Source organism: Oncorhynchus kisutch, linkage group LG13 (assembly GCF_002021735.2).
Source record: "Oncorhynchus kisutch isolate 150728-3 linkage group LG13, Okis_V2, whole genome shotgun sequence".
NCBI lineage: Eukaryota > Metazoa > Chordata > Actinopteri > Salmoniformes > Salmonidae > Oncorhynchus > Oncorhynchus kisutch.
In genome coordinates this window covers 45,765,369-45,789,346 of record NC_034186.2, presented here as the reverse complement: position 1 = coordinate 45,789,346, position 23,978 = coordinate 45,765,369, and the positions used below count along the sequence as shown (strand labels likewise).

Genomic DNA, 23,978 nt, shown 5'->3' with positions numbered 1-23,978 from the left:
AAGCACTCACAAACTTCTACAGATGCACAATCGAGAGCATCCTGGCGGGCTGTATCACTGCCTGGTACGGCAACTGCTCCGCCCACAACCGTAAGGCTCTCCAGAGGGTAGTGAGGTCTGCACAACGCATCACCGGGGCCAAACTACCTGCCCTCCAGGACACCTACACCACCCGATGTTACAGGAAGGCCATAAAGATCATCAAGGACAACAACCACCCGAGCCACTGCCTGTTCACCCCGCTATCATCCAGAAGGCGAGGTCAGTACAGGTGCATCAAAGCTGGGACCGAGAGACTGAAAAACAGCTTCTATCTCAATGCCATCAGACTGTTAAACAGCCACCACTAACATTGAGTGGCTGCTGCCAACACACTGACTCAACTCCAGCCACTTTAATAATGGGAATTGATGGGAAATGTCAAATATATCACTAGCCACTTTAAACAATGCTACCTAATATAATGTTTACATACCCTACATTATTCATCTCATATGTATACGTATATACTGTACTCTATATCATCTACTGCATCTTTATGTAATACATGTATCACTAGCCACTTCAACTATGCCACATTGTTTACATACTCATCTCATATGTATATACTGTACTCGATACCATCTACTGTATCTTGCATATGCCGCTCTGTACCATCACTCATTCATATATCTTTATGTACATATTCTTTATCCCCTTACACTGTGTATAAGACAGTAGTTTTGGAATTGTTAGTTAGATTACTTGTTGGTTATTACTGCAATGTCGGAACTAGAAGCACAAGCATTTCGCTACACTCGCATTAACATCTGCTAACCATGTGTATGTGACAAATAAAATGTGATTTGATGTAAACTTCTGACCCACTGGAATTGTGATACAGTGAATTATAAGTGAAATAATCAACAATTGTTGGAAAATGTACTTGTGTCATGCACAGTCGATGTCCTAACCAACTTACCAAAACTATAGTTTGTTAAGTTTTAACAAGACATATGTGGAGTGTTTGAAAAACGAGTTTTGTCTGACCGTCTTTGTTTCTCCCTGGCTGTACCATTGATGCCCCGTCCACTCATGCTATACTGCATTTCCAACCCACTGCATCAACTCTCTTTCCATCATCCGGAACGGACTACTAGAGAGACTTTTCAAACTCCATCTCCATCAATGAAGACCACAATGGAAACAAGTCTGACTTTTTTGAATGATATCCATGTCATGTGTGTGTGTGTGTGTGTGTGTGTGTGTGTGTGTGTTTCTTTAACTAGCAGATCAAATCAATCAAACAGCTCGAGGGGGGGGGGGGAATTCCATAGGACTGGCACCTGATTTGAACTCATCCCATCTGTCCCAAAACCAGGGCTCAATGAAGACTAGGAGAAGGTCAATTTCTATTGTAGATTCTCACATTTAAATTCAAAATGAAGTTGGTTCTGGAAGTATTCTAAGGGTGATTATTAGGTTGCATAAACATGATTTTACCCCCACAATCCTGGCCTTTGAATTGGTATCAATAAAGAGGATCTGTTGCTGCTGTCTTTTAACTCTCCAAATTGAGTCTAATATAACCGTTACCAATTATCACTAGATTTGAGAAAATAAATGCTTACACATGAGATGCATATTTTTTGCACTATGCAAAATAAACTTTCTCCATTTGAAAAAAATAGTATTTTCTATACAATTCTTATTAGTGCTTCTGACTTTACCAAGTTTAATTTGACTGTACTATTTTATTTGTTCCAAGTTAGCTCACAGATTTGAGGGTTTTGGTAGCCCTCGTGATCCTGTATACAGGGTTAAAAATGGCAGAGTTTGTCATTGATAAGCAACTAAATTGGAACGCAGTGGGTGTACAGTAACGTGCTGTACACAACTTCAGGGGTCACATTCTCCGCTTCACAGCGCTGTATGGGTTTTCACTGACAGCCATTATAAACTTGAGCACTGCGGGGACAAGAAGATGGTCAGATCCATCCCGCTAATTGGGCTACTTTTGCACATTTGTTGTTTGAGTGATGGACATGCGGTGAATCTGTGTTCCCGAAAGTTGAGACTCCATCCTCCGCGCACCACAATAACAATCCGTTTGTCTGAAGTGCAGTATCCAGGTCACCTGTGACTTCCTTGATTTGACCGAGGGTGTAAATCTGCCTCGTCTTACTTCATTAAGGCTGTCATTCTCCTAGGATTACCTGGCTCACTTCATTTGGACTACTTTCAAACAATTATCTTGCCTTTGCCCATTTGATCAAATGCTCTACAACCTTCTCCCCCTTATTCTTTTCCCTTTCTGCTTTTTGGATTCTAATTCTGTACCGCAGAGTAGTTTGCCAGTGAAATCGCCACTATTCATTCATCCTGTAAACTCTTATCTCGTTGCTCCTAGAATAAGTCTTTCGTCTCGAAAAGTATCCACTGGCCTCTGAGGAATGGATTTAGCTCGTCATTTGAGAACTTAATGACCTTCCAAATGAGATGACAATTACAGTTTCTTGTGGACTAATAACATGTGGTGCCCCAAATTAATTAGATCACACCATTCCTCTACAATAGAGATAAGCCCAGTCGTCCAAAACATTAGGAGGGCGCGGCAGCTTTTTAACAGCCCTTTTCAAAAGGTGGAGGAAACGGTGCTCGGATGTAAATTATTCAAAAGACGATCTTCACTTCTTTTGATAGATTATTCGGGGGGGGGACATTATATTTGTAGATTTGTGACAATGCCACTGCAGAGGCTGTGCGACTGAAGTCGCTTCGGATGAAGGGAGGGATCAAGCGAGGGACGGAGAGAGGGAGATAAAGGGAGGGAAGGGAGCCGTGTGTTCAAAGGCACGGCAGCAATGGGAAATTGCCTCCTGCCCGCGGGATCAACGCAGTTCATTTAGCGCAAAGAGAAATGACACCTGATTATTCAGCCATTCATTTCCGTGCATCTATTATTTAACTCTGCCACCGTCCTCCTCGGCTCACTAATACACCATCCATCCATCCGGGAGGAGGAGAGAGGGAGTGACGGATGGTAGGAGACAGAGTGGCAAGAGCAAAAGAGAGAACGGGAGACAGTGGAGTGTGAAGGGAGTTGGTGAGAGAGAAAAAGGAACAGAGAGAGAGAGAGAGAGAGAGAGAGAGAGTAAAAAAGAGAGAAAGAGAAGAGAAAAAAAGGAACAGAGAGAGAGAGAGAAAGAAAGAATGAAAAAGACCAAGGACTGACAGAGATGATGGAGTGATGGGGAGAGAAAACGACATGAGAGCCGCAGACGCGAGGTAGTTTGTGAGAGAATAGTTGAGAGACCAGGGCCGTATCCACAAAGCATCTCAGAGTAGGAGTGCTGACCTAGGATCCGTCCATATCATTTATGGCAAAACTGATCCGAGATCAGCACTCCTACCCTAAGATGCTTTGCGGATACGGGCCCTGGTAGCGACAGAGCAGTCGCAGTAGTTGAGGAGCAGGATGGGAGGAGCGTAATTCTAGAATACTCAAGTCTAATTTTGAGAAGGCTCCCCCCAATGCAAAGGAGATCACCAAGTTTAAGCATCTGACGAAAATGCTGTGCATTTTACACATCGGCCATCTAGGACCAGAGTCATGTACTTTAGGGCACACTGTCAGGGCCACTCATTGGACAAGTTCAGTTAGTCCCCTTCCCTGTTTCAGGCCATTTGGTGCCAATTGAGCATGTCTCTTGGGCTCCCTCCACTCACCAGACTCTTCCTGTTCTCTGGGATGGCGCTGATGTCCACCGGCTCCCTCTCGACGGCGTTGACGAAGCGGGCCTCGGCCACAGCGATGGCACAGATCACATGGACCCACCTGGAGGGAGAAGAGAGGAGACATGACGTGTGTGTTCGTGTGTGTGTGTGTGTGTGGGGGGGGGGGGACACATATGACGCGAGCACCCAACTGTTCACAACACACAGCGTACAACTTATCAAAAGCCATGCCATGTTACAGTAACATAGGGGACGGCCAGTGCCGTGCAGAAGTTAGGGAAGGGGACACTGACCGGTTGTCCGTGGTCATCTTCAAAGCGCCTCCCCGTAAGTTACACAGACAGCAGTCCTGTGAGAACACATGAAGGGTTAGGATGTGGGTAGGCAGTGGGCACAGAGGGGAAGTGAGGGGTGTTGTTCAGTCGTATCAACATCCCTGCATATAAAATACGTTTCCAAATGGGATAAACATGGTCAATTAAGAAGCCCGGTGGTCTGAGTCCACATGGAGTTGTTTCACAGTGAAGGCATAATGCGGTTTTGTGTTGATTTGATTGAGGACTCACCGCTGTCCAGGCGAGCGCTGTACATCTCAAACACTTCCAGGCCCCATTGTGTACCGTGTCCGGCCTAACACCATAACAACCTGGGGGGGGGGGGGGTAAGAAGGAAAGAGAGAGAAAGAGAGAGAGAGAGAAAAGAAACAAGTCAACATTAACTGAATCTTCTGGCCTGCCATTCACATTTATTGGTACTGAACCTACTGAGCCATGAAAAGGATTCTGTTAATCAAAGCACAACTTTCTCCTCCTCTCTTTTTACAAATCCCCACGTAGTTCTGCAGTAGTCACTTATTGGGCGGCAAAATATTTTTCTGTTATCGTTGTTGTCGTTTGTGCATTTGAACTCGCGTGCATGTAGATCAGCTACAAGCAATGACCCAGAAAGAGATGACGAGAGTGTGTGTGTGTGTGTGTGTGTGTGGGGGGTGGGGTGGGGTGGGGGGGAGGGGAGAAGAGAGTGTGTTTGTTTTTGACAGGATGCCTCACCGCTTCATTTCTTCTTCTCAACAACACCGTTGCTGCTGCCTGTCCAGTGTCTCGCTAGCTCAGTGCTCCTCTCTCCTGGATGGGATAATGAACTTCCCTGTCTGGGGTGGGAGCTCCGCTTTAGTGCTAATAAGAACCCAGGAGGCCCACTTGGTATGGTTGTGTGTGTGTGTGTATATATGCGTGTGTGTTTGTGGGAGGGGGGGGGGGGCAGTGTGTGTGTGTCCTTTATCTAAGGAACCAATTGTGTTTAAATGTGGCCTAAATGCATGCCTTTAAGTGGGATCTCATCCACAATAAAACATAGAACTATCAATTCACTGAAACTTAGAAAACAACAGAGTTGAGAACAATCATCTAGGCCGAAGCTGAACTGAAGTGTAGTGAAAACCCAGCTAAGCAAGCAGAAACACACACACACACACACACAGCGCTGATAACAAGCTCTCTGCCATTTCGTGGCGCTGCACTTTGACAGATGTTGCACTTTGACAGATGCCGTATGCCCCTTAAAATTGAACTCTCGGCATCTCCGTGAAAAAAATAACAAGTGGTGGGGAAAGTGGGTTTGTTGGTAAATAAAGAGAGACAGAACTTTCTGGAGTGTTGTCTTCAGAAAGAGAGGCTGTGTATTTCAAGACATGGCATATGGGGGTGTAGTGAGATACACAATGGGCTGGGTGAGTCTCTTCTCGTCACTCATCTTGAAAAAACATAACCTGAAAACTTGGAAATCAATCAATCCACCATCATTAACACAATGGAAAAGGTTGATGATTTATTATTGAAATAGCATGGGTGAGTCTAGAAAAACAAATCGATACAATTTAAGGCCAAGTGTTAAACAATAATGCAGGCACTAAGGATGGGGGTGTGAGCAGGCAGGTCTGGGCAGATGAGATGTCGCCATTGTTTGTGTGCATCTGTAAGTTGCTGTTTGTACGTATAAGTTTGTATATGGAATGGAATTATATATATATATAATTTTTTTTATATATAAAAAAAGAAGAGGTGGCGTCCTTAATGACACCCTATTCCCTACATAGTGCACTACGGTGTAGGGAATAGGGTGCCGTTTGGGACACAGACCTCATCCGGACCCGCAGAAGACAACTAGGAAAGCTGCCGTTACCGGCAATATTACTCGCCAACGTGCAATCATTGGACAATAAACTAGGCGAGGTAAGATCCCGAATATTCGAACAACGGGACATCAAAAGCTGTAATGTCCTATGCTTCACAGAATCGTGGATGAATGACGACATGGATATTCAGCTAGCGGGATACACTCTGCACCGGCAGGAAAGAACAGCACACTCCGGTAAAACGAGGGGGGGGGGGGGGGCGGACTGTGCATATTTGTAAACAACAGCTGGTGCACGAAATCTAAGGAAGTCTCTAGATTTTGCTCGCCTGAAGTAGAGTATATTGTGATAAATTGCAGGCCACACTACTTGCCTAGAGAGTTCTCAGCTATACTTTTTGTGGCTGCTTATTTACTACGACAGACAGATGCTGGCACTAAGACCGCACTCAGTCAGCTGTATAAGGAAATAAGCAAACAGGAAACCACTCACCCAGAGGCGGCGCTCCTAGTGGCCGGAGACTTTAATGCAGGGAAATCAGTTCTACCAAATCTCTATCAACATGTTAAATGTGCAACCAGAGGGAAAAAAAGATCACCTAGATCACCTGTACTCCACACACAGAGACGCGTAAAAAGCTCTCCCTCGCCCTCCATTTGATAAATCCGACCACAACTCTATCCTCCTGATTCCTGCTTACAAGCCGGAAGCTTACAAGAAATCCCGCTATGCCCTGCGACGAACCATCAAACGGGCAAAGCGTCAATAGAGGGCTAAGATTGGTTCTACACCGGTTCCGACACTCGTTTGGTTGTGGCAGGGCTTGCAAACTATTACAGACTACAAAGGGAAGCCCAGCCGCGAGCTGCCCAGTGACACGAGCCTACCAGACGAGCTAAATCACTTCTATGCTGGCTTCGAGGCAAGCAACACTGAGGCATGCATGAGAGCATCATCTGTTCCGGACGACTGTGATCACGCTCTCCGAAATCGACGTGAGTAAGACCTTTAAACAGGTCAACATACACAAGGCTGCGGGGCCAGACGGATTACCAGGACGTGTGCTCCGGGCATGTGCTGACCAACTGGCAGGTGTCTTCACTGACATTTTCAACATGTCCCTGATTGAGTCTGTAATATCAATATATTCAAGCAGACCTCCATAGTCCCTGTGTCCAAGAACACAAAGTCAACCTGCCTAAATGACTACACGTAGCACTCACGTCCGTAGCCTTGAAGTGCTTTGAAAGGCTGGTAATAGCTCACATCAACACCATTATCCTAGAAACCCTAGACCCTAGAGTTTGCATACCGCCCAAACAGATCCACAGATGATGCAATCTATTGCACTCCACACTGCCCTTTCCCCCCTGGACAAAAGGAACACCTATGTGAGATTGCTGTTCATTGACTACAGCTCAGCGTTCAACACCATAGTACCCTCAAAGCTCATCACCAAGCTAAGGATCCTGGGACTAAACACCTCCCTCTGCAACTGGATCCTGGACTTCCTGACAGGCCACCCCCAGGTGGTGAGGGTAGGTAGCAACACATCTGCCACGCTGATCCTCAACACTGGAGCTCCCCAGGGGTGCGTGGTCAGTCCCCTCCTGTACTCCCTGTTCACCCATGACTGCATGGCCAGGCACGACACCAACACCATCACTAAGTTTGCTGACGACACAACAGTGCCTGATCACCGAGAACGACGAGACAGCCTATAGGGAGGAGGCCAGAGACCTGGCCGGGTGGTGCCAGAATAACAACCTATCCCTCAACATAACCAACACTAAGGAGATGATTGTGGACTACAGGAAAAGGAGCACTGAGCACGTCCCTATTCTCATCGACGGGGCTGTAGTGGAGCAGGTTGAGAGCTTCAAATTCCTTGGTGTCCACATCAACAACAAACTAGATTGGTCCAAACACACCAAGACAGTCGTGAAGAGGGCACGACAAAGTCTATTCCTCAGATCCTCAAAAGGTTCTACAGCTGCAACATCGAGAGCACCCTGACTGGTTGCATCACTGCCTGGTACGGCAGTTGCTCGGCCTCCGACCGCAAGGCACTTCAGAGGGTAGTGCGTACGGCCCAGTGCATCACTGGGGCAAAGCTGCCTGCCATCCAGGACCTCTATACCAGGCAGTATAGAGGAAGGCCTTAAAAATTGTCAAATACCCCAGCCACCCCAACTATAGACTGTTCTCTCTACTACCGCATGGCATGCGGTACCGGAGTGCTAAGTCTAGGACAAAAAGGATTCTCAACCATTTTTACCCCCAAGCCATAAGACTCCTGAACAGGTAACCAAATGGTTACCCGGACTATTTGCATTGTGTGCCACCCCCCAACCCCTCTTTTACACTGCTGCTACTCTCTGTTTATCTTATATGCATAGTCACTTTAACTATACATGTACATACTACCTAAATTGGCCCGACCAACCAGTGCTCCCGCACATTGGCTAACCGGGCTATTTGCATCGTGTCCCGCCACCCCCCCCCCCCCTTTTTACACTTCTGCTACTCTCTGTTCATCATATATGCATAGTCACTTTAACGATACCTACATGTACATACTACCTCAATAAGCCTGACTAACAGGTGGCTGTATATAGCCTTCCTCCTCTTTTTTCAAATGTCTTTTTACTGTTGTTTTATTCCCTTACCTACACACACACACACACACCTTTTTTCCCCCGCACCATTGGTTAGAGCTTGTAAGTAAGCATTTCACTGTAATACAACACATGTTGTATTCGGCGCACGTGACAAATAAACATGATTTGATTTGAGACCCGAAGCCGGATCATTGTTGTGCTATAGGCCCGCCGATGGCTGCTTTAACCCAGTCAAGGCCCTGTCTTACTTGCTTCTTCTATAGGTGCTCGATGGACCTAGGATATAAAAGTGTGTGTGTGTGTGTGTGTGTGTGTGTGGTACATACTACCTCAACCAGCCTGACTACCCAGTGTCTGCTACTTTTATAGCCTCGCTACTGTATATAGCCGGTCTTTTCACTGTTGTTTTTATTTCTTTACTTATCTATTGTTCACCTAACACCTTTTTTGCACTATTGGTTAGAGCCTGTAAGTAAGCATTTCACTGTAAGGTCTACTACACCTGTTGTATTCGGCGCACGTGACAAATACACTTTGATTTGATTTTAGTGTTGAAGGCCTGGGTGAGTTGGCCTCTACAGGATGTCCGTTCCTGACCTCTCCTGACCTCAGCAGCTGGCGAGGGCCGAACGCAGCCCCGGCGTAGGGCCGGCCAGATCCGGACAGACAGCTGCTGGGGAGGTGCGTGCGTGTGGTAAGAACGTACTGTAATTACTATCTCATTCTAACCAAAGCTGGGGAATAATCCAATTTGGAGTAATTAGATGGCAGTAAGCCAACAAAGACAGTTGCCCATGTTCAACATGTCAAATAAGAAGATTTGATTTTTCAGTGGGTGGAGAATCAGCACATGAATTGTAAATCAGACCTGCCAACCTGAAGAATTATAACGAGAACCACCCCCCCCCCCCCCCCCGGAACACACGACGGCGCACGTGCGACACCCACTGCTTAAATCCTAGGCAAATGCACTTTTTAAAATTATTTTTTTGCCTTATAACGATGTTGAAGACTGCCTCTGTAGAAATGGTGGGCCATAGACTAGTATGGGTACTTGGTAATTGGCTGCTCTTCAGTAGCTAACTAGAAATCATGTTTAAAAATCACAGGAGGCTGCTGAGGGGAGGACGGCTCATAATAATGGCTGGAATGGGGAAGATGCAATAGTATCAACCACATTAGATGTATTTGATACCATTCCACTATTCCGCTCCAGCTATTGTCAAGAGCCCGTCTTTCTAATTAAGGTGCCACCAACCTCCTGTGGTTCAAATGTACAAATCAGGGCTCTCCCTGGGATTTTCTGACAAGGTGGTGCTGATGTAGGCCTAAAATTGGGTAGGGAGGAGGTCCGGAGGGTGTCAGTCAACTTCCCCTCAGGAAAACCTGTAACTGCCATTTCCTGAAACCTAGAGTTTTAAAATTATATATAAATAAGAATTTGTTCTTAACTGACTTGCCTAGTTAAATAAAGGTTGAATAAAATGTTTTTTTTATTTAACTAGGCAAGTCAGTTAAGAACAAATTTTTATTGACAATGACGGCCTACCCCGGCTAAAACCCTAACCCGGTCGACGCTGTGCCAATTGTGCGCCGCCCTATGGGACTCCCAATCACGGCCGGTTGCGATAGAGCCTCGACTCGAACCAGGGTCTGTAGTGACGCCTCTAGCACTGAGATGCAGTGCCTTAGACCGCACCCCTTTGTTTATATTACACCATGTAGCCAACACAGAAGGCTTGTGCTTGACCCTGAATGAAATTGAGGCGGTTCTCAATGACACTAAAACAGGTCTCGGGTTAACTTTAGGTCTAATGATTATTGTAATTAATAGGTGTCTTTATGTGGATAGGCTAGCGAAAATGTAAACTGGCTTCTTAATAACTTTGTTTGGGGAGAAAATGTTGGGAATAATTCAATGCAGTAGTCTAGCTTCCTGTAGTCCATTTGGAATATGAACCAACTGAACTCGGCCTATATGAGCTCATTGCAGATCTCCATTCATCAAGTTAGGTCTGACTACCAGACCACCATTTAACATGCCTTGTTGTCGTTGGTGAACGGACTTATCACATCATGCATCATGGCATGCATTCTGCAGCTATACACCATCCAATCTGGTTTGCGCTTAGTGAGACAATCATTTGTTTTTCAACAGGACAATGACCCAACACACCTCCAGGCGGTGTAAGGGCTATTTGCCCAAGAACGAAAGTGATGGAATGCTGCATCAGCTGACCTGGCCTCAGGGTGAAGGAAACAAGTGCTCAGCATATATGGGAACTCCGTTAAGACGGTTGGAAAAGCATTCCAGGTGAAGCTGGTTGAGAGAATGCCAAGAGTTGCCAAAGCTGTCATCAAGGCAAAGGGAGGCTACTTTGAGAGCTGCCATCTGGCTCAAGGAAGAAAAATAGTACCAGAGATGGAAGAAAAAGCGAGACATACCAGTCACAGTTTTTTTCTTGTTCAATTGCACTAAGTAGACCAGACCCAGCTGCTATCGCATTGGTGTCTATGGGAGAGCCACCCCCTTAAGTGGCCATGAACTGAAAAAAGTCCAATGTTAAGGCCTGACTCAACTATCTTAATTTATTCACCATCTTTGATAGTACTATGACTACGGGGGGCAGGCCGGAGAGGAGAGCTTGAGATTTTTCTCCTCTCCCAAGTCCTCTAATCAGAGTAGGGTCACCTGGCTAACATTGCGTGTGCGCAGGCTAACCGCTCCCTGCCACCTTACCATACAGAGGCAAGCTTAATTGGCTACGCAGCTTAGACTGGCCGAGTAAAAAAATGACACCAAACTATTTTATTTACCTCTTTTTCTGCAGGGGGACAGTTTTAGGGGGGGCACACTGGCACAGCAATCCCAGTCAGTTCAGGCTGAGTTGCAGTAAATTAACTAGAACAATTTGATTGGCATTTTGATCCTCGCGGAGAGAAAAAAATCCTTGCTTCGGGCCCGAGGGGGAGCAAATATGTAATGGGAATTTAAAGTAATACGGCGTGAAATACTACGGACCATTAGTTGGCTGAATAAATACAAGACTTTGGAGAACAGACACAGTAATTACAGTCTAAAGTAAACATGGCGGGGGAGTTGAATGACTGGTATTGACTGGCTGGTTGCCTGGTACGGACTGTATACTGTGAGGGAGTTGACCGGTTGGTAATGGTATTAAATGACTGGTTGGTACGGACTGACTGGCATGGACTTACCAGAACATACACCAGCTTTGTTGGCGTGGGCTTGGTGAGAGTTTGGCCGATTGGTACTGAAGTTTGAAATGTATTAAGAGTTTTGTCTGGCTGGTAATCGACTTACGTAAACTTGGTGTTTTATCTGGTTGGTATTGGACGTTAGAGAAAAAAAAAATGGTGATTGTTTTTGACTGATAGCAACATTTTGACTGGATCGATAGAAACACTGTGTGAGTTTGTCTGCGCCTCAGACAGGAGGACAGGTGCCAGACAGTCTGCCCGCCACGGTCAATCCGTCTGTCTTACTCACTGGAGTGGACCTGCAGGCTGCAGGAGGAGCAGGAGAGCAGCGGGCTGGTGCCGTCGTCACCCGTGTGAGAGTTGGAGGGCGGCGGCTCGGTGTTGCCTGCCCCGGCGCTGAAGCACATCTCGGGGACCAGCGGATGGGTACGGCTGCCGCAGCGGGATACGCTGTGGTGGTTGGGGGCACCGGGACTGTCGGTCGGGTAGGAGGAGTCCTTCTGGAGTTGAATGAAACAGGGAAGGACGTTATAGAATATTGTTGGGTTTACCGGGAGGAGTTCAGACCTTGAAAGAGATGGAGACCCCGTACACTGTTGAAAAAGAGGAATAAATCCAAAATGGAACCTTAAATGCAAAAATATTATAATAAACATAATATATTTATTTGAACATCATGGTGCCCAAAGGTTCATTGTGCAAATTATTATTATTTCTTCAAGGTTTCCACATCGCTCTGTTTGCAACCCTGAAGAAGGCACTCCGTGCCAAAACATTGATTAGGTGTACCCATTAAATTCCTGGGAGCATATTTAGAGTGTGCAACCTCCTTTCCTTGTACACAGTTGACCTCCGTTAGTATGCAACCCTACATATCTTTTTTGGGCGTGCGTCAACAAATGTTTCTTTACTAAACTTTCAATCAAAACGACAGAGCAAAGTTGTCAAAGACAACTGTTGCCTGATTGCGATGTTGACAGTGTTTGTGCCGTTGCGATCCATGACAGCATATACATTGTTCTATTTTAGTCTATGTTGTGTGCCCTACCTGTGTGTACGGACAGAACAGAGTGCATACGGCACAGTAGGGTTCCAGGGTGGCCACGGCCGCGTTGAAACCCTTCTCGGCCAGGAAGTTGGGCGTGCGGTTCTGCCACAAGTGGCCTGCCTTCTTCACGTCGCCATCCAGTGGCCAGGGGGAGAAAAGTTCTGCTTAGGGAGAAAGGAGAAAAAAGACAAGTCAGATCAGTGGGTCTGGATGAACACAGAACAAGCACGCATGCAAGGATATATGCTCTGTCCGGCCTGCAATGCATGTAACACAAGGCCCAAAACAATCCGCAATACTGTGTTTAGACCTGACCAGAGAGGAGAATACAAACCCTTCGCATGCGCCTCTCCCTCTGCCCCTCTTTCTCCCTCTGCCTCTGCCTCTGCCTCTCTCTCCCTCTCTCTGCCTCTCTCTCTGCCTCTCTCTCTCCCTCTCTCTCCTCTCTGGCCTCTCTCTCTCTCTCTCTTGCCTCTCTCTCTCCCTCTGCCTCTCTCCCCTCTCTCTCTCTCTCTCCCTCTCTCTCTCCCTCTCCCTCTCTCTCTCTCTCCTCTCTCCCTCTCCTCTGCCTCCTCCTCTCTCCTCTCCTCCCTCTCCCTCTGCCTCCCTCCCGCTCCCTCTGCCTCTCTCTCTCCCTCTCCCTCTGCCTCTCTCTCTCTCCTCCCTCCTCCTCTCTCTCTCCTCTCTGCTCTCTCCCTCCTCCTCTGCCTCTCTCTCTCTCCTCCCTGCCTCTCATCTCTCTTCCCCTCTGCCTCTCTCTCTCTCCCTCTGCCTGCCTCTCTCCTCCCTCTGCCTCTCTCTCTCCCCCTCTGCCTCTCTCTCTCCCTCTGCCTCTCGCTCTGCCTCTCTCTCTCTCCTCTCTCTCTCCCTCTGCCTCTCTCTCTCTCCTCTGCCCTCTCTCTCTCCTCTGCCCCTCTCTCTCTCCCGCTGCCCCTCTCTCTCTCCCTCTGCCCTCTCTCTCTCCCTCTGCCCCTCTCTTCTCTCCCTCTGCCCTCTCTCTCTCCCTCTGCCCCTCTCTCTCTCCCTCTGCCCTCTCTCTCTCCTCCCTCTGCCCCTCTCTCTCTCCCTCTGCCTCTCTCTCTCTCCCTCTGCCTCTCTCTCTCTCTCCCTCTGCCTCTCTCTCCCTCTCCCTCTGCCTCTCTCTCCCTCTCCCTCTGCCTCTCTCTCCCTCTCCCTCTGCCTCTCTCTCCCTCTCCCTCCTCTCTGCCTCTCTCATGCTCTCCTCTCTCCCTCTCCCTCTGCCTCTCTCTCTCCTCTCCCTCTGCCTCTCTCTCCCTCTCCCTCTGCCTCTCTCTCCCTCTCCCTCTGCCTCTCTCTCCCTCTCCCTCTGCCTCTCTCCCTCTTCCCTCTGCCTCTCTCTCCTCTCCACTCCTCCTCTGCCTCTCTCTCCTCTCCCTCTGCCTCTGCTCTCTCTCCCTCTGCCTCCTCTCTCTCTCTCTCCCTCTGCCTCTCTCTCCCCTCCTCTCCCTCTGGCCTCTCTCTCCCTGCTCCGCTGCTGCTCTTCTCCTCCCTTCTCGCCTTCTGCCTCTCTCTCCCTCTTCCCTGCCCTCTCTCCCTCTCCCTCTTGCCTCTCTCTCCCTCCCCCCTCTGCCTCTCTCTCCTCTCCCTCTGCCTCTCTCTGCCCCTCTGCTGCCTCTCTCTCCTCTCCCTCTGCCTCTCCTCCTCTCCTCTGCCTCTCTCTCCCCTCTGCCTCTCTCTCTCCCTCGCCTCTCTCTCTCCCTCTGCTCTCTCTCCCCTCTGCCTCTCTCTCTCCCTCTGCCCTCTCTCTCCCTCTGCCCCCTCTCTCTCCCTCTGCCCCTCTCTCCCTCTGCCCTCGCTCTCCCTCTGCCCCTCTCTCTCCCTCTGCCCCTCTCTCTCCTCTGCCCCTCTCTCTCCCTCTGCCTCTCTCTCCCTCTGCCTCTCTCTCCCGCTGCCTCTCTCTCCCCTGCCCCTCTCTCTCCCTCTGCCCCTCTCTCTCCCTCTGCCCCTCTCTCTCCCTCTGCCCCTCTCTCTCCTCTGCCCCTCTCTGTGCCTCTGCCCCTCCCTCTGCCTCTCTCTCCCCATCTTATCGCCAGGCAGCTCAAAGTCACTTTGAAAGCAGTTAATTCGGAGTCATGATCCCAGGATCAATTGTGTCAGTCATGAAAGAAAAGAATAGGGAGAGAGGTCGTGGGGGAAGAAGGGGAAAGACAGGAGTCTTAGACTTCAGCTACGCTACACTACACTATGTCACGCTGTGTCGTCATCAGCGTTGTGTCAATGTGACGTTCTGTCTCCTCCAGAAACGGACCAAAAATCTACTTTATTCCTCATTATTTCAATTCACGAGATAGGCTGAAACGCTCGTGTCAGCCATCAATAATTGAACCTCTGCGATTCCTGAGCTTGGACGTGACGCAACACGGACAATACACGGACAATTGATTTCAAAGGAAGCATTCCCTCAATTGCTGATGGCAATGCCGGACGCCTGCTGGCTGTAGTGTAGCAGGGCCGAAACAATACAGAATACATTATCCCGAAGACCAACTTTTCGTTTTTCTTCTACCATTTACATGTTTTTAGCATCATGACAATAGACCTGGTCCCAGATCCTATCGTGCCGTCTTGTCAAATAATAACAACCCTAGCAGTTGGCTGTATACAGCACATACAGACCTGGGAACAGGCTATCATGACAAAGCCACAGTATTATACTGATATTGTACTGAGTATAAAGACTGTGCTACGGCGTGGTCAGGCAGAACCCACCTTCGTCACTAGATGTCTCCTGCTTGACGATGGAGAGTGGGGATCGCATGGGGGGTTTGCTGAGGGGGTGCCGGCGACTCTTTTTCACCTCCATCCTCATCTTCAGCTGCTTGGAGTAAGACGATGACTGAGGGGGGGGGGGGGGTCATACAACAAAGGTCACCAAAAGGTTATTGGGTAAGGTCCTGGATTGGAATAAACTTCACTTGAATCAACACCCTGATATCCACACTGAGCCTGTTAGATTTTTCTCATCCAATTTACCTCGAACCATAATGAATCTATTGCGTTAACCTGACAAATCTGAACCTAATGGGATTCGAGTGTCAGCTAGTTTTAAGTCATGCCTTTTCATAAGCTACTGGTTTAGCCCAGTGGCTACGCTGTGCAGATAGATATGCATTGGATTAAATCAAACACAATACTCTATCAAGCCTAATGGAAAGGTGGGACCATTCTAATACAACAGATTTCTATCTGCAATGTTCAAAAAACGTTTCACGCTAATGATTGGACACCAGGTGTGCAGATGCTCAGACCGATTGGTCAATTAACGTGAGAGACGACTGGCCGAATTAGAAGTTGCTCTGCATAAAAGTCTACTACATGATTAAAATATACACGAAAAACAATCAAAGGAAGCCTCAAAAACACAGCTTGACAATCTGTGCGATTCAAATGCCAGTGTTATGGTTGTTCCGTGATCCAGGGGTGAAGTTTCCCATAGGTACAGATCTAGAATCAGCCTTCCATCTACCAATCCCAACCTTAACCATTAGTGGGGTATAGGGGCAACTTCACCCTATGGCATTCCACCAGTGCTTACCTGCTGCATACCGTTCACATCAAGCTTGCCCTCTGCTGGTAGGTCTGTGTCATTGCTGCCTTTGGGCTGCTTTGGGGTCTGCGGGATTTTAAACGTGGCAAACTTCTCAAAAGCTGCTTGGAAAGAGTTCATGGGGTCGGACGGCAGGGCGGGTTGTTTCTTCTTCTTCTTCTTTTTCTTCTTCTTCTTCTCGCCATTCGCCGTCAAGTGCCGCGGGTCTACCTGGGGGTCTGGTAGGCCTACCCGGCAAGATAAATAAAAGAGAGGGATTACTGCCGGGGGAATCAAAAGGTGATTACTGCCGGGGGAATCAAAAGGTGATTTCTGCCGGGGGAATCAAAAGGTGAAAAAGGTTAGCTAATCTCTGTACCACGTATTGGTTCTGACAGGCATTTATTCGGATACTTATTGATTGGGCACCGTGTGATTTGTAGCCAACTTGTGCCTTGTGATACCTCCACCACCCTCCTCACCCTCACCTCCTGGCTCCGGGGGGTGAACTTCCCCGTATCAAGGATCAGCTTCCCCCTCCCCCAATCAAACTACTTCGCCCTACACCCTCACCTCTTGCGGCCTGGGCGGCAAGGGCTTCCTGCCTCTCCCGGTCCTCTCTATCCATGGCCTCCAGGGTCTCCAGGGCCTCGCGGGCCATCCTCTCCTCCCTGTCCTGGCCGCCGCTGGGCCTCGCGCCTCCTCCACCTGCCGCTGGTAGGCCACGGCGTCCAGCTCGATGCCCTCTTCCGCAGCCACCTTGACCTCCTCCAGCTTCAGCCGGCGCAGCTGCTCCTTCTTCTGCAAAGCTCTGGGGACGGAGGAGATTGGGACATGAGTGACTGAGGCTTGTTCATTAGAAAGAAAGAGAGCGAGAGAGAAAGAGCAAGAGAGCGAGAGAGAAAGAGCGAGAGAGAAAGAGCAAGAGAGCAAGAGAGAGAGAAAGAGAGAGAGAGAGAGAAAGAGCAAGAGAGAGAGAAAGAGAGAGAGAGAGAGAAAGAGCAAGAGAGAAAAGAGAGAGAGAAAGAGAGAGAGAAAGAGAAATAGAGAGAGAAATAGACAGAGAAAGAGAAAGAGAAAGAGAGAGAGAGAAAGAGAGAGAATGAAGAGAAAGAGAAAGAGAGAGAGAGAAAGAGAGAGAAATGAGAGAGAAAGAGAAATAGAGAGAGAAAGAGAAAGAGAGAATGAGAGAGAAAGAGAATAGAGAGAGAAAGAGAGAAAGAGAGAGAGAAAGAGAGAAAAAGAGAGAAAGAGAAAGAGAAAAGAGAGAAAGAGAGAGAGAAGAGAGAGAAAGAGAAAGAGAGAGAGAAAGAGAGAGAAAGAGAAATAGAGAGAGAAATAGACAGAGAAAGAGAGAGAAAGAGAGAAAGAGAGAAAGAGAGAGAATGAGAGAGAAAGAGAAATAGAGAGAGAAATAGACAGAGAAAGAGAGAGAGAAAGAGAGAGAGAGAGAAAGAGAGAGAGAAAGAGAAATAGAGAGAGAAATAGACAGAGAAAGAGAAAGAGAAAGAGAGAGAGAGAAAGAGAGAGAATGAGAGAGAAAGAGAAATAGAGAGAGAAATAGACAGAGAAAGAGAGAGAGAAAGAGAGAGAGAGAGAAAGAGAGAGAGAAAGAGAAATAGACAGAGAAATAGACAGAGAAAGAGAAAGAGAAAGAGAGAGAGAGAAAGAGAGAGAATGAGAGAGAAAGAGAAATAGAGAGAGAAAGAGAAAGAGAGAATGAGAGAGAAAGAGAAATAGAGAGAGAAAGAGAGAAAGAGAGAGAGAAAGAGAGAAAGAGAGAAAGAGAGAGAAAGAGAGAGAAAAAGAGAGAAAAGAGAAAGAGAAAAGAGAGAAAGAGAGAGAGAAAGAGAGAGAAAGAGAAAGAGAGAGAGAAAGAGAGAGAAAGAGAAATAGAGAGAGAAATAGACAGAGAAAGAGAGAGAAAGAGAGAAAGAGAGAAAGAGAGAGAATGAGAGAGAAAGAGAAATAGAGAGAGAAATAGACAGAGAAAGAGAGAGAGAAAGAGAGAGAGAGAGAAAGAGAGAGAATGAGAGGAAGAGAAAGAGAGAAAGAGAGAGAGAAAGAGAGAGAGAAAGAGAGAGAGAGAAAGAGAGAGAGAAAGAGAGAGAGATGCAGGACTACTGAGTGAGACACCAGAGTCTAAAGGTTGCTTTCTTGCTGCACACATTTCCACGTCTGACTGACAAAGCCTGGCCTCACAATTGTAGTGTGTGAGAAAGTGATCGACAGTGACGGTTTCCCCCGGCGATGTAATGCCACAGTGTGATTGGCACTATGCGACCTGACCGTTGTCCTGGCACCTGAGTGAGACCGCAACTAGGGCTGTGGGAGCCATGACATTTTGTCAGCCTGTTATTGCCATACAAAAGAGTGCCGGTCTCACGGTAATTTACCGTTAATTAACATAAAACACATTTAGCATCTCCAGGCCTCCCCAAATACAAGCAGCCAGGGCACGCGTTTGGAACATGTGCATTTCAACAAAAAAAAGTTGAATGAATCCATTTAATTTACACCGTCACGATAAATCCATTATTTATTTCAGCAGGTTTAAAGAAACCTTATATGATGAAAATGTATTTTGTGACGACCCTCCCACTCTGTCTGCCGTATTCTCTGTCTGCCGTATTCTCTGTCTGCCGTATTCTCTGTCTGCCGTATTCTCTGTCTGCCGTATTCTCTGTCTGCCGTATTCTCTGTCTGCCGTATTCTCTGTCTGCCGTATTCTCTGTCTGCCGTATTCTCTGTCTGTTATTTCCTTATTAGGATGCTGGTGGGCGGAGTTGGGAGGGTCGTCAGCTACATGGTAAACACCTGAGCCCGGTGTCTCCCAGGATAAATACACCACTTCCCCATTCATTGAGGAGACTCTCTCCATGCAGACACCTTTATGGATTTTGTTGTGTTTCTTGGTGGTTTTTGGGTTGTTTGCGACAACATCTTTCAACACCCTGCATTATCACATTCATGCATGTAAAACACTCACTTACACTAATGATTACTGATTACACACACCATTGTATATTTTCCTTAGTTGCTTTAGTTAATAAATATATCTTTTGTTACGCCTTATCTCCACGTTGTCTCCCTTTTGATAGGGGCTTTGAGCCGGTTCGTGACAATTTCAGAAGAACAGAATAGAAGTTGGCCTACTGTACGTTATATGGCTATGCGCCATGCCGTAGGCTGTAGGCTTGTTCATTTAGCAGACAAGATATGCTGATATGCCATTATTTTATATTAGGCTACCAGATTTTATAGTAAGAAGATTATAATTGAATAAAATAGAAAGGATATTTTTCCCCATTCCAGAGCTAGAGTGCGCATATGAAGTGGCTACGTTGAGCGTACAAGTGATCATTTGAAACAGGTCCTATACGCTCGACTTAGAGTTATTTGGCAACTTTTGTTGTGAATGACACAAACCAAATCATTTTAAAAAAGATATACGGGCTGAATGATGATTTGTGAAAAGTTGTTAAAAAAAGAATATACAGGCCTATGCTATGCTTCAATGTGAATCATCGCCTTAGAAAGCGCTGTCCGCGTCGTTGTGTTCGGTTCTTCGACAACGTCCACGTTTCTCCCCACTCAGTCTCAACCTGTCGCTGAACTTCTTTCTTCAAATTGATCATCACAGTGAGGCGCGTTTTAAAAGCATGACACTGTTTTGATGATAAGTGTTTGATGTGATTTTTAGATTGCATTTGCATTGATGTCAGAGTGGTTAGTGGGGGGAAAAAGAGCCCTGAGTGCCAGGCCATTAGTGACCTGATGGTCGTTTAGCGAGTTGGGTACAACCAACACATGTCCAGAGTGCATAAGAGGAGATTACTGTGACTCAACGGTCACCTGGAATTTGACTGCGGTCGTGACTCATGACTGCCAGTGCAGCGGTAATGGGGTCACCGCAAAAACACAAAAAATACACACATACTGTAGCTCAGAGTGCCCTGTTACTAGGGTCAGGAGTTTTTCCCTAACCCTCGTCATTCCATCTCTTAGTATGAATGTACAGTATGTGGTATGTAATTATGCTCTTGTACGGCCAATGATGCCCTTCGTATTGACCCTTGTATAGTAATTATTCTGTAATTGTGCTGCCGGTCCATCTGTCTCCCCTCACCTCTGGAGCAGCTTCTCCCGGTAGGTGACCCGGTTGGCCCTCCAGTGCTCCAGCTCGGGGCTGTTGAGGGTGGTGGGTCGCTGGTGGTCCAGCACGGTGCCGTCCTTGCCCTGTTTCCACTGCTCATAGCGCTCGGGCTGCAGGCAGCGGACGAACACGTCCATGGAGATCTTCACCATGTCCTTACGACACGTACACTGTGTGGGGGGGGGGGGGGGGGGGGGGGGGATTGGAATGAGAAAAACTTTATTATCCACACAATGTGGAAACACTGCGGAATAGAGAGGGGGGGCGAGTAGATACAGTAATGAGAAAGGAGGGGAGGTTCACACAAAGGAGACAAAATCCAATATCGAGCCTATATCAATATCTTCCATTTGCAAAAAAATGTTTTTATGATTTCCTTTGTTGCAGCAGCAAGAACCTTACACACAGACATTTCGGTCAAAATCCTTCTTTAGTGTGTGTCACTGAGAATATACTAAATCCAGACAAAATTGGTTCTGTGGGGGTGACACTTTGACCTTGAATTCTATGTCCACTAGAGATTTCAATTACCCGAAGTCGAAAAGAGAGTATACGGTACACCAAAGAACGCCGCAAAGTCGACATTGACTACTGCTAGGCGCTGAAGAAAAAAAACAGAACTCTCAATAGGTTCCTATTCAGGATCCTAACAGTCACTGGCCAATGGGGTTGAACAGATTTCAGCATTACAGATTTACAGGTTGAAATAAACTAGGATCATAGGCTCAAATCCTCAAGGATTTATATCCAGTTAAACTGAAAATGGGAGCTTTCAACAAGGGACAGGAAACATGACTAAAATAGACTTTTCAAACAAGAGGAACTTGTGGCATCAAGTCTAACTGAACAGGACTATACAGCCAGTAAATTTAAATTCATAGCATTCATTGGAGTTCCCTCCATAAAATAAAAAGAAAGAGTTCAAACGCACGATATAAAGATATCTCAAAATGACACTAAATGGGTGACAATGGCATATTTTACTTGCAATGGAAGGAAATAGGCGTTTTAGAGAGAGAGAGAGAGAGAGAGAGAGAGAGAGAGAGAAAGAGAGAGAGAGAAAGAGAGAAAGAGAGAAAGAGAGAGAGAAAGAGAAAGAGAGAGAGAGAAAGAGAGAGAGAGAAATATAAATGGTGAGGGGGAATGGATGGATGGATGGATGGATGGATGGATGGATGGATGGATGGATGGATGGATGGATGGAGAGAGAGAGAAGGAGAGAGATGGTGAGAGAGGGGAAATGGAAAGAGAGCAAGAGATGAAAATAAAACTAATTTTCTTTTTGGGCCCCGGTAGGTGTATTATATTTCTGCTTTATTTCCTGAGCTGCGCTGAGAGGCCTTATGTTCAATTACTGGAAACATTCTTCAGGCCCGCCGCGCCTCAGACAGAGACAGGCAGAACAAGTGGAAGGAAGGAAGGGGAAGAGAGCGAGCACGAGTGAGCGGTACTGGATGGAGAGGAGGGAGGTGGTTGTGGTGGTGGGGGGTTAGTAATAACCACAACAACAAGAGCTAGCCCCCCCCCCCACACTGCAAACCAATATCCACACACTACATCTCATCTAGGCAGCACTTGAGGGATGGAAGAGGGGGGGGGGGGGACGGATGAAGGAAAAAGGCGGCTGGTTACCATGGTCAGATTGGGGACTTTCATAAAAACGTCACCTGGAACAGAGGAATAGGTGCGATAAACCAACAACACAAATGAAAAGGAGATAAATGTGTCTCTTTGCACTGACGGCTGTGTTGGCAATGGGGGGGACATATTAAGAAGCGCACCAGAGGAAGTAGGAACCAAAAAGATCACATTTTTGTCGTATAAAACTATTAAGGGAAATGTATAAATGTACCATTTCCGAGAGGGGTGGGTTAGAGGGGGGAGTACATGCTATGCTTAGATGACTTCATTATCGGATGAAAATGCATTTGGAAATGTACAAAATGTCTCCAAAAACAACGAGTGACCCGAAGGCCTTCTAACCAATGAGCCCTATAGCCTACTTCACTTTATATCTTAATGAAGTTTAATGATCGTAGGAGACGTCCTGAGGCAATGTCGCCCCCTATTAGAATAATATCCAACGTTAGGGGAGCGCTTAAAATTTCGCCACCCAACCTCTCTGGTTCCATCTGTCATCCTTCACTAAATAGGTCTGGACGTTTACAGTCTCCGGTCCCATTGGCAGCAGTGACTGACAGAGCTCCTGTTTAAAAATCCCAATATTGTGATTCCCCTTCCAGCATTTGGGAACAGCCTGCTCCCCCTGTGTGTGCCACATCTGTTTCTATGGGTACAAGCACTATTCGTGACACAAACTGTTCACGCCCATCTTGTTGGTGGAGAGAAGTGTGCAGGTTTTAAAGCTTATTTTCTACAATTCTACACAATGTCTTGGGGTGCAAGTAACATTTTGCAGTTATAAAGCAAATTTTCTTGCAATTCTACACATTTTGCCAAGTCTAATGTGTATTCGTGTGATATTTGAGTGACACAAAAATTAAAACAATATCTATGTTTTTTGGGGGGGGGGGCTGACATGGGCTAGTTCATCTGGACATTGCTGACAAGCTATAAATAGGTCTAAGGTCTGCAGTGACTGACATGACAGGACTGATGATTCACTAGCCATTTTCAAAAATTGCAGGAGTTCCATAGGGCGGCGCACAATTGGCCCTGCATCGCCCGTGTTAGGGGAGGGTTTACTTGGCTAATCGCACTCTAACGACTCCTTGTGGCGGGCTGGGCGCCTGCAGGCTGACCTCCATCGTCAGTTGAACGGTGTTTCCTCCGACACATTGGTGCGGCTGGCTTCCGGGTTAAGCAGGCAGGTGCTAAGAAGCGCCTTCGCCTCCTGAGCAGGTTGGGGAGATGCAGCGAAGAGACAAGATCGAAATTGGGGAGAAAATGGGGTAATTATAGACTCTGGTGCCCCCCCCTTATGCCCCTTCGATGCACGCCCCACAGTTTGGGAACCACTTTGCTAAATGGCACGTATTAATATTTTACTAGACACGAAACAAGCTGCGTTTTGTAACAGGGAACATGCTCTCTTATACCGCGCATGGAAGTGTTACGGCGAGACAAACAACAGTCACATCTTAGTGAACTTTGACCAGAGTCATGGAAGTGTTACAGCGAGACAAACAACAGTCACATCTTAGTGAACTTTGACCAGAGTCATGAAAGTGTTACGGCGAGACAAACAAGTCACATCTTAGTGAACTTTGACCAGAGTCATGGAAGTGTTACAGCGAGACAAACAAGTCACATCTTAGTGAACTTTGACCAGAGTCATGAAAGTGTTACAGCGAGACAAACAACAGTCACATCTTAGTGAACTTTGACCAGAGTCATGGAAGTCCATCTAATGCGGAAATGTACAAGGCCTGAAATAGTGACCGTGTAAAGTTTGTAAGTGAGTGTTTTTATTTGCTGTGTGGAGGTGTGTGATTAAATCACATGTGGTATATTTCATAAGTGTGTGTGTGTGTGTGTTTGCCCTCCATCCTCAGTTGCAGAGACCCTGCTAA

General features: G+C 46.9%; 1 protein-coding gene across 1 annotated transcript in view; it reads right to left on the bottom strand.

Annotated features, from left to right (window-relative positions):
- Positions 1–23,978, bottom strand: part of LOC109902269 (lysine-specific demethylase 4B) — a 98,829-nt gene that overhangs the window by 15,081 nt on the left and 59,770 nt on the right. Inside the window, 10 exon segments of the mRNA XM_031786392.1 lie at positions 3,709–3,817; positions 4,011–4,066; positions 4,284–4,363; positions 11,984–12,194; positions 12,743–12,903; positions 15,473–15,599; positions 16,299–16,537; positions 16,863–16,986; positions 16,989–17,100; positions 20,419–20,615. Coding sequence (XP_031642252.1) covers positions 3,709–3,817; positions 4,011–4,066; positions 4,284–4,363; positions 11,984–12,194; positions 12,743–12,903; positions 15,473–15,599; positions 16,299–16,537; positions 16,863–16,986; positions 16,989–17,100; positions 20,419–20,615 — 1,416 coding nt within the window.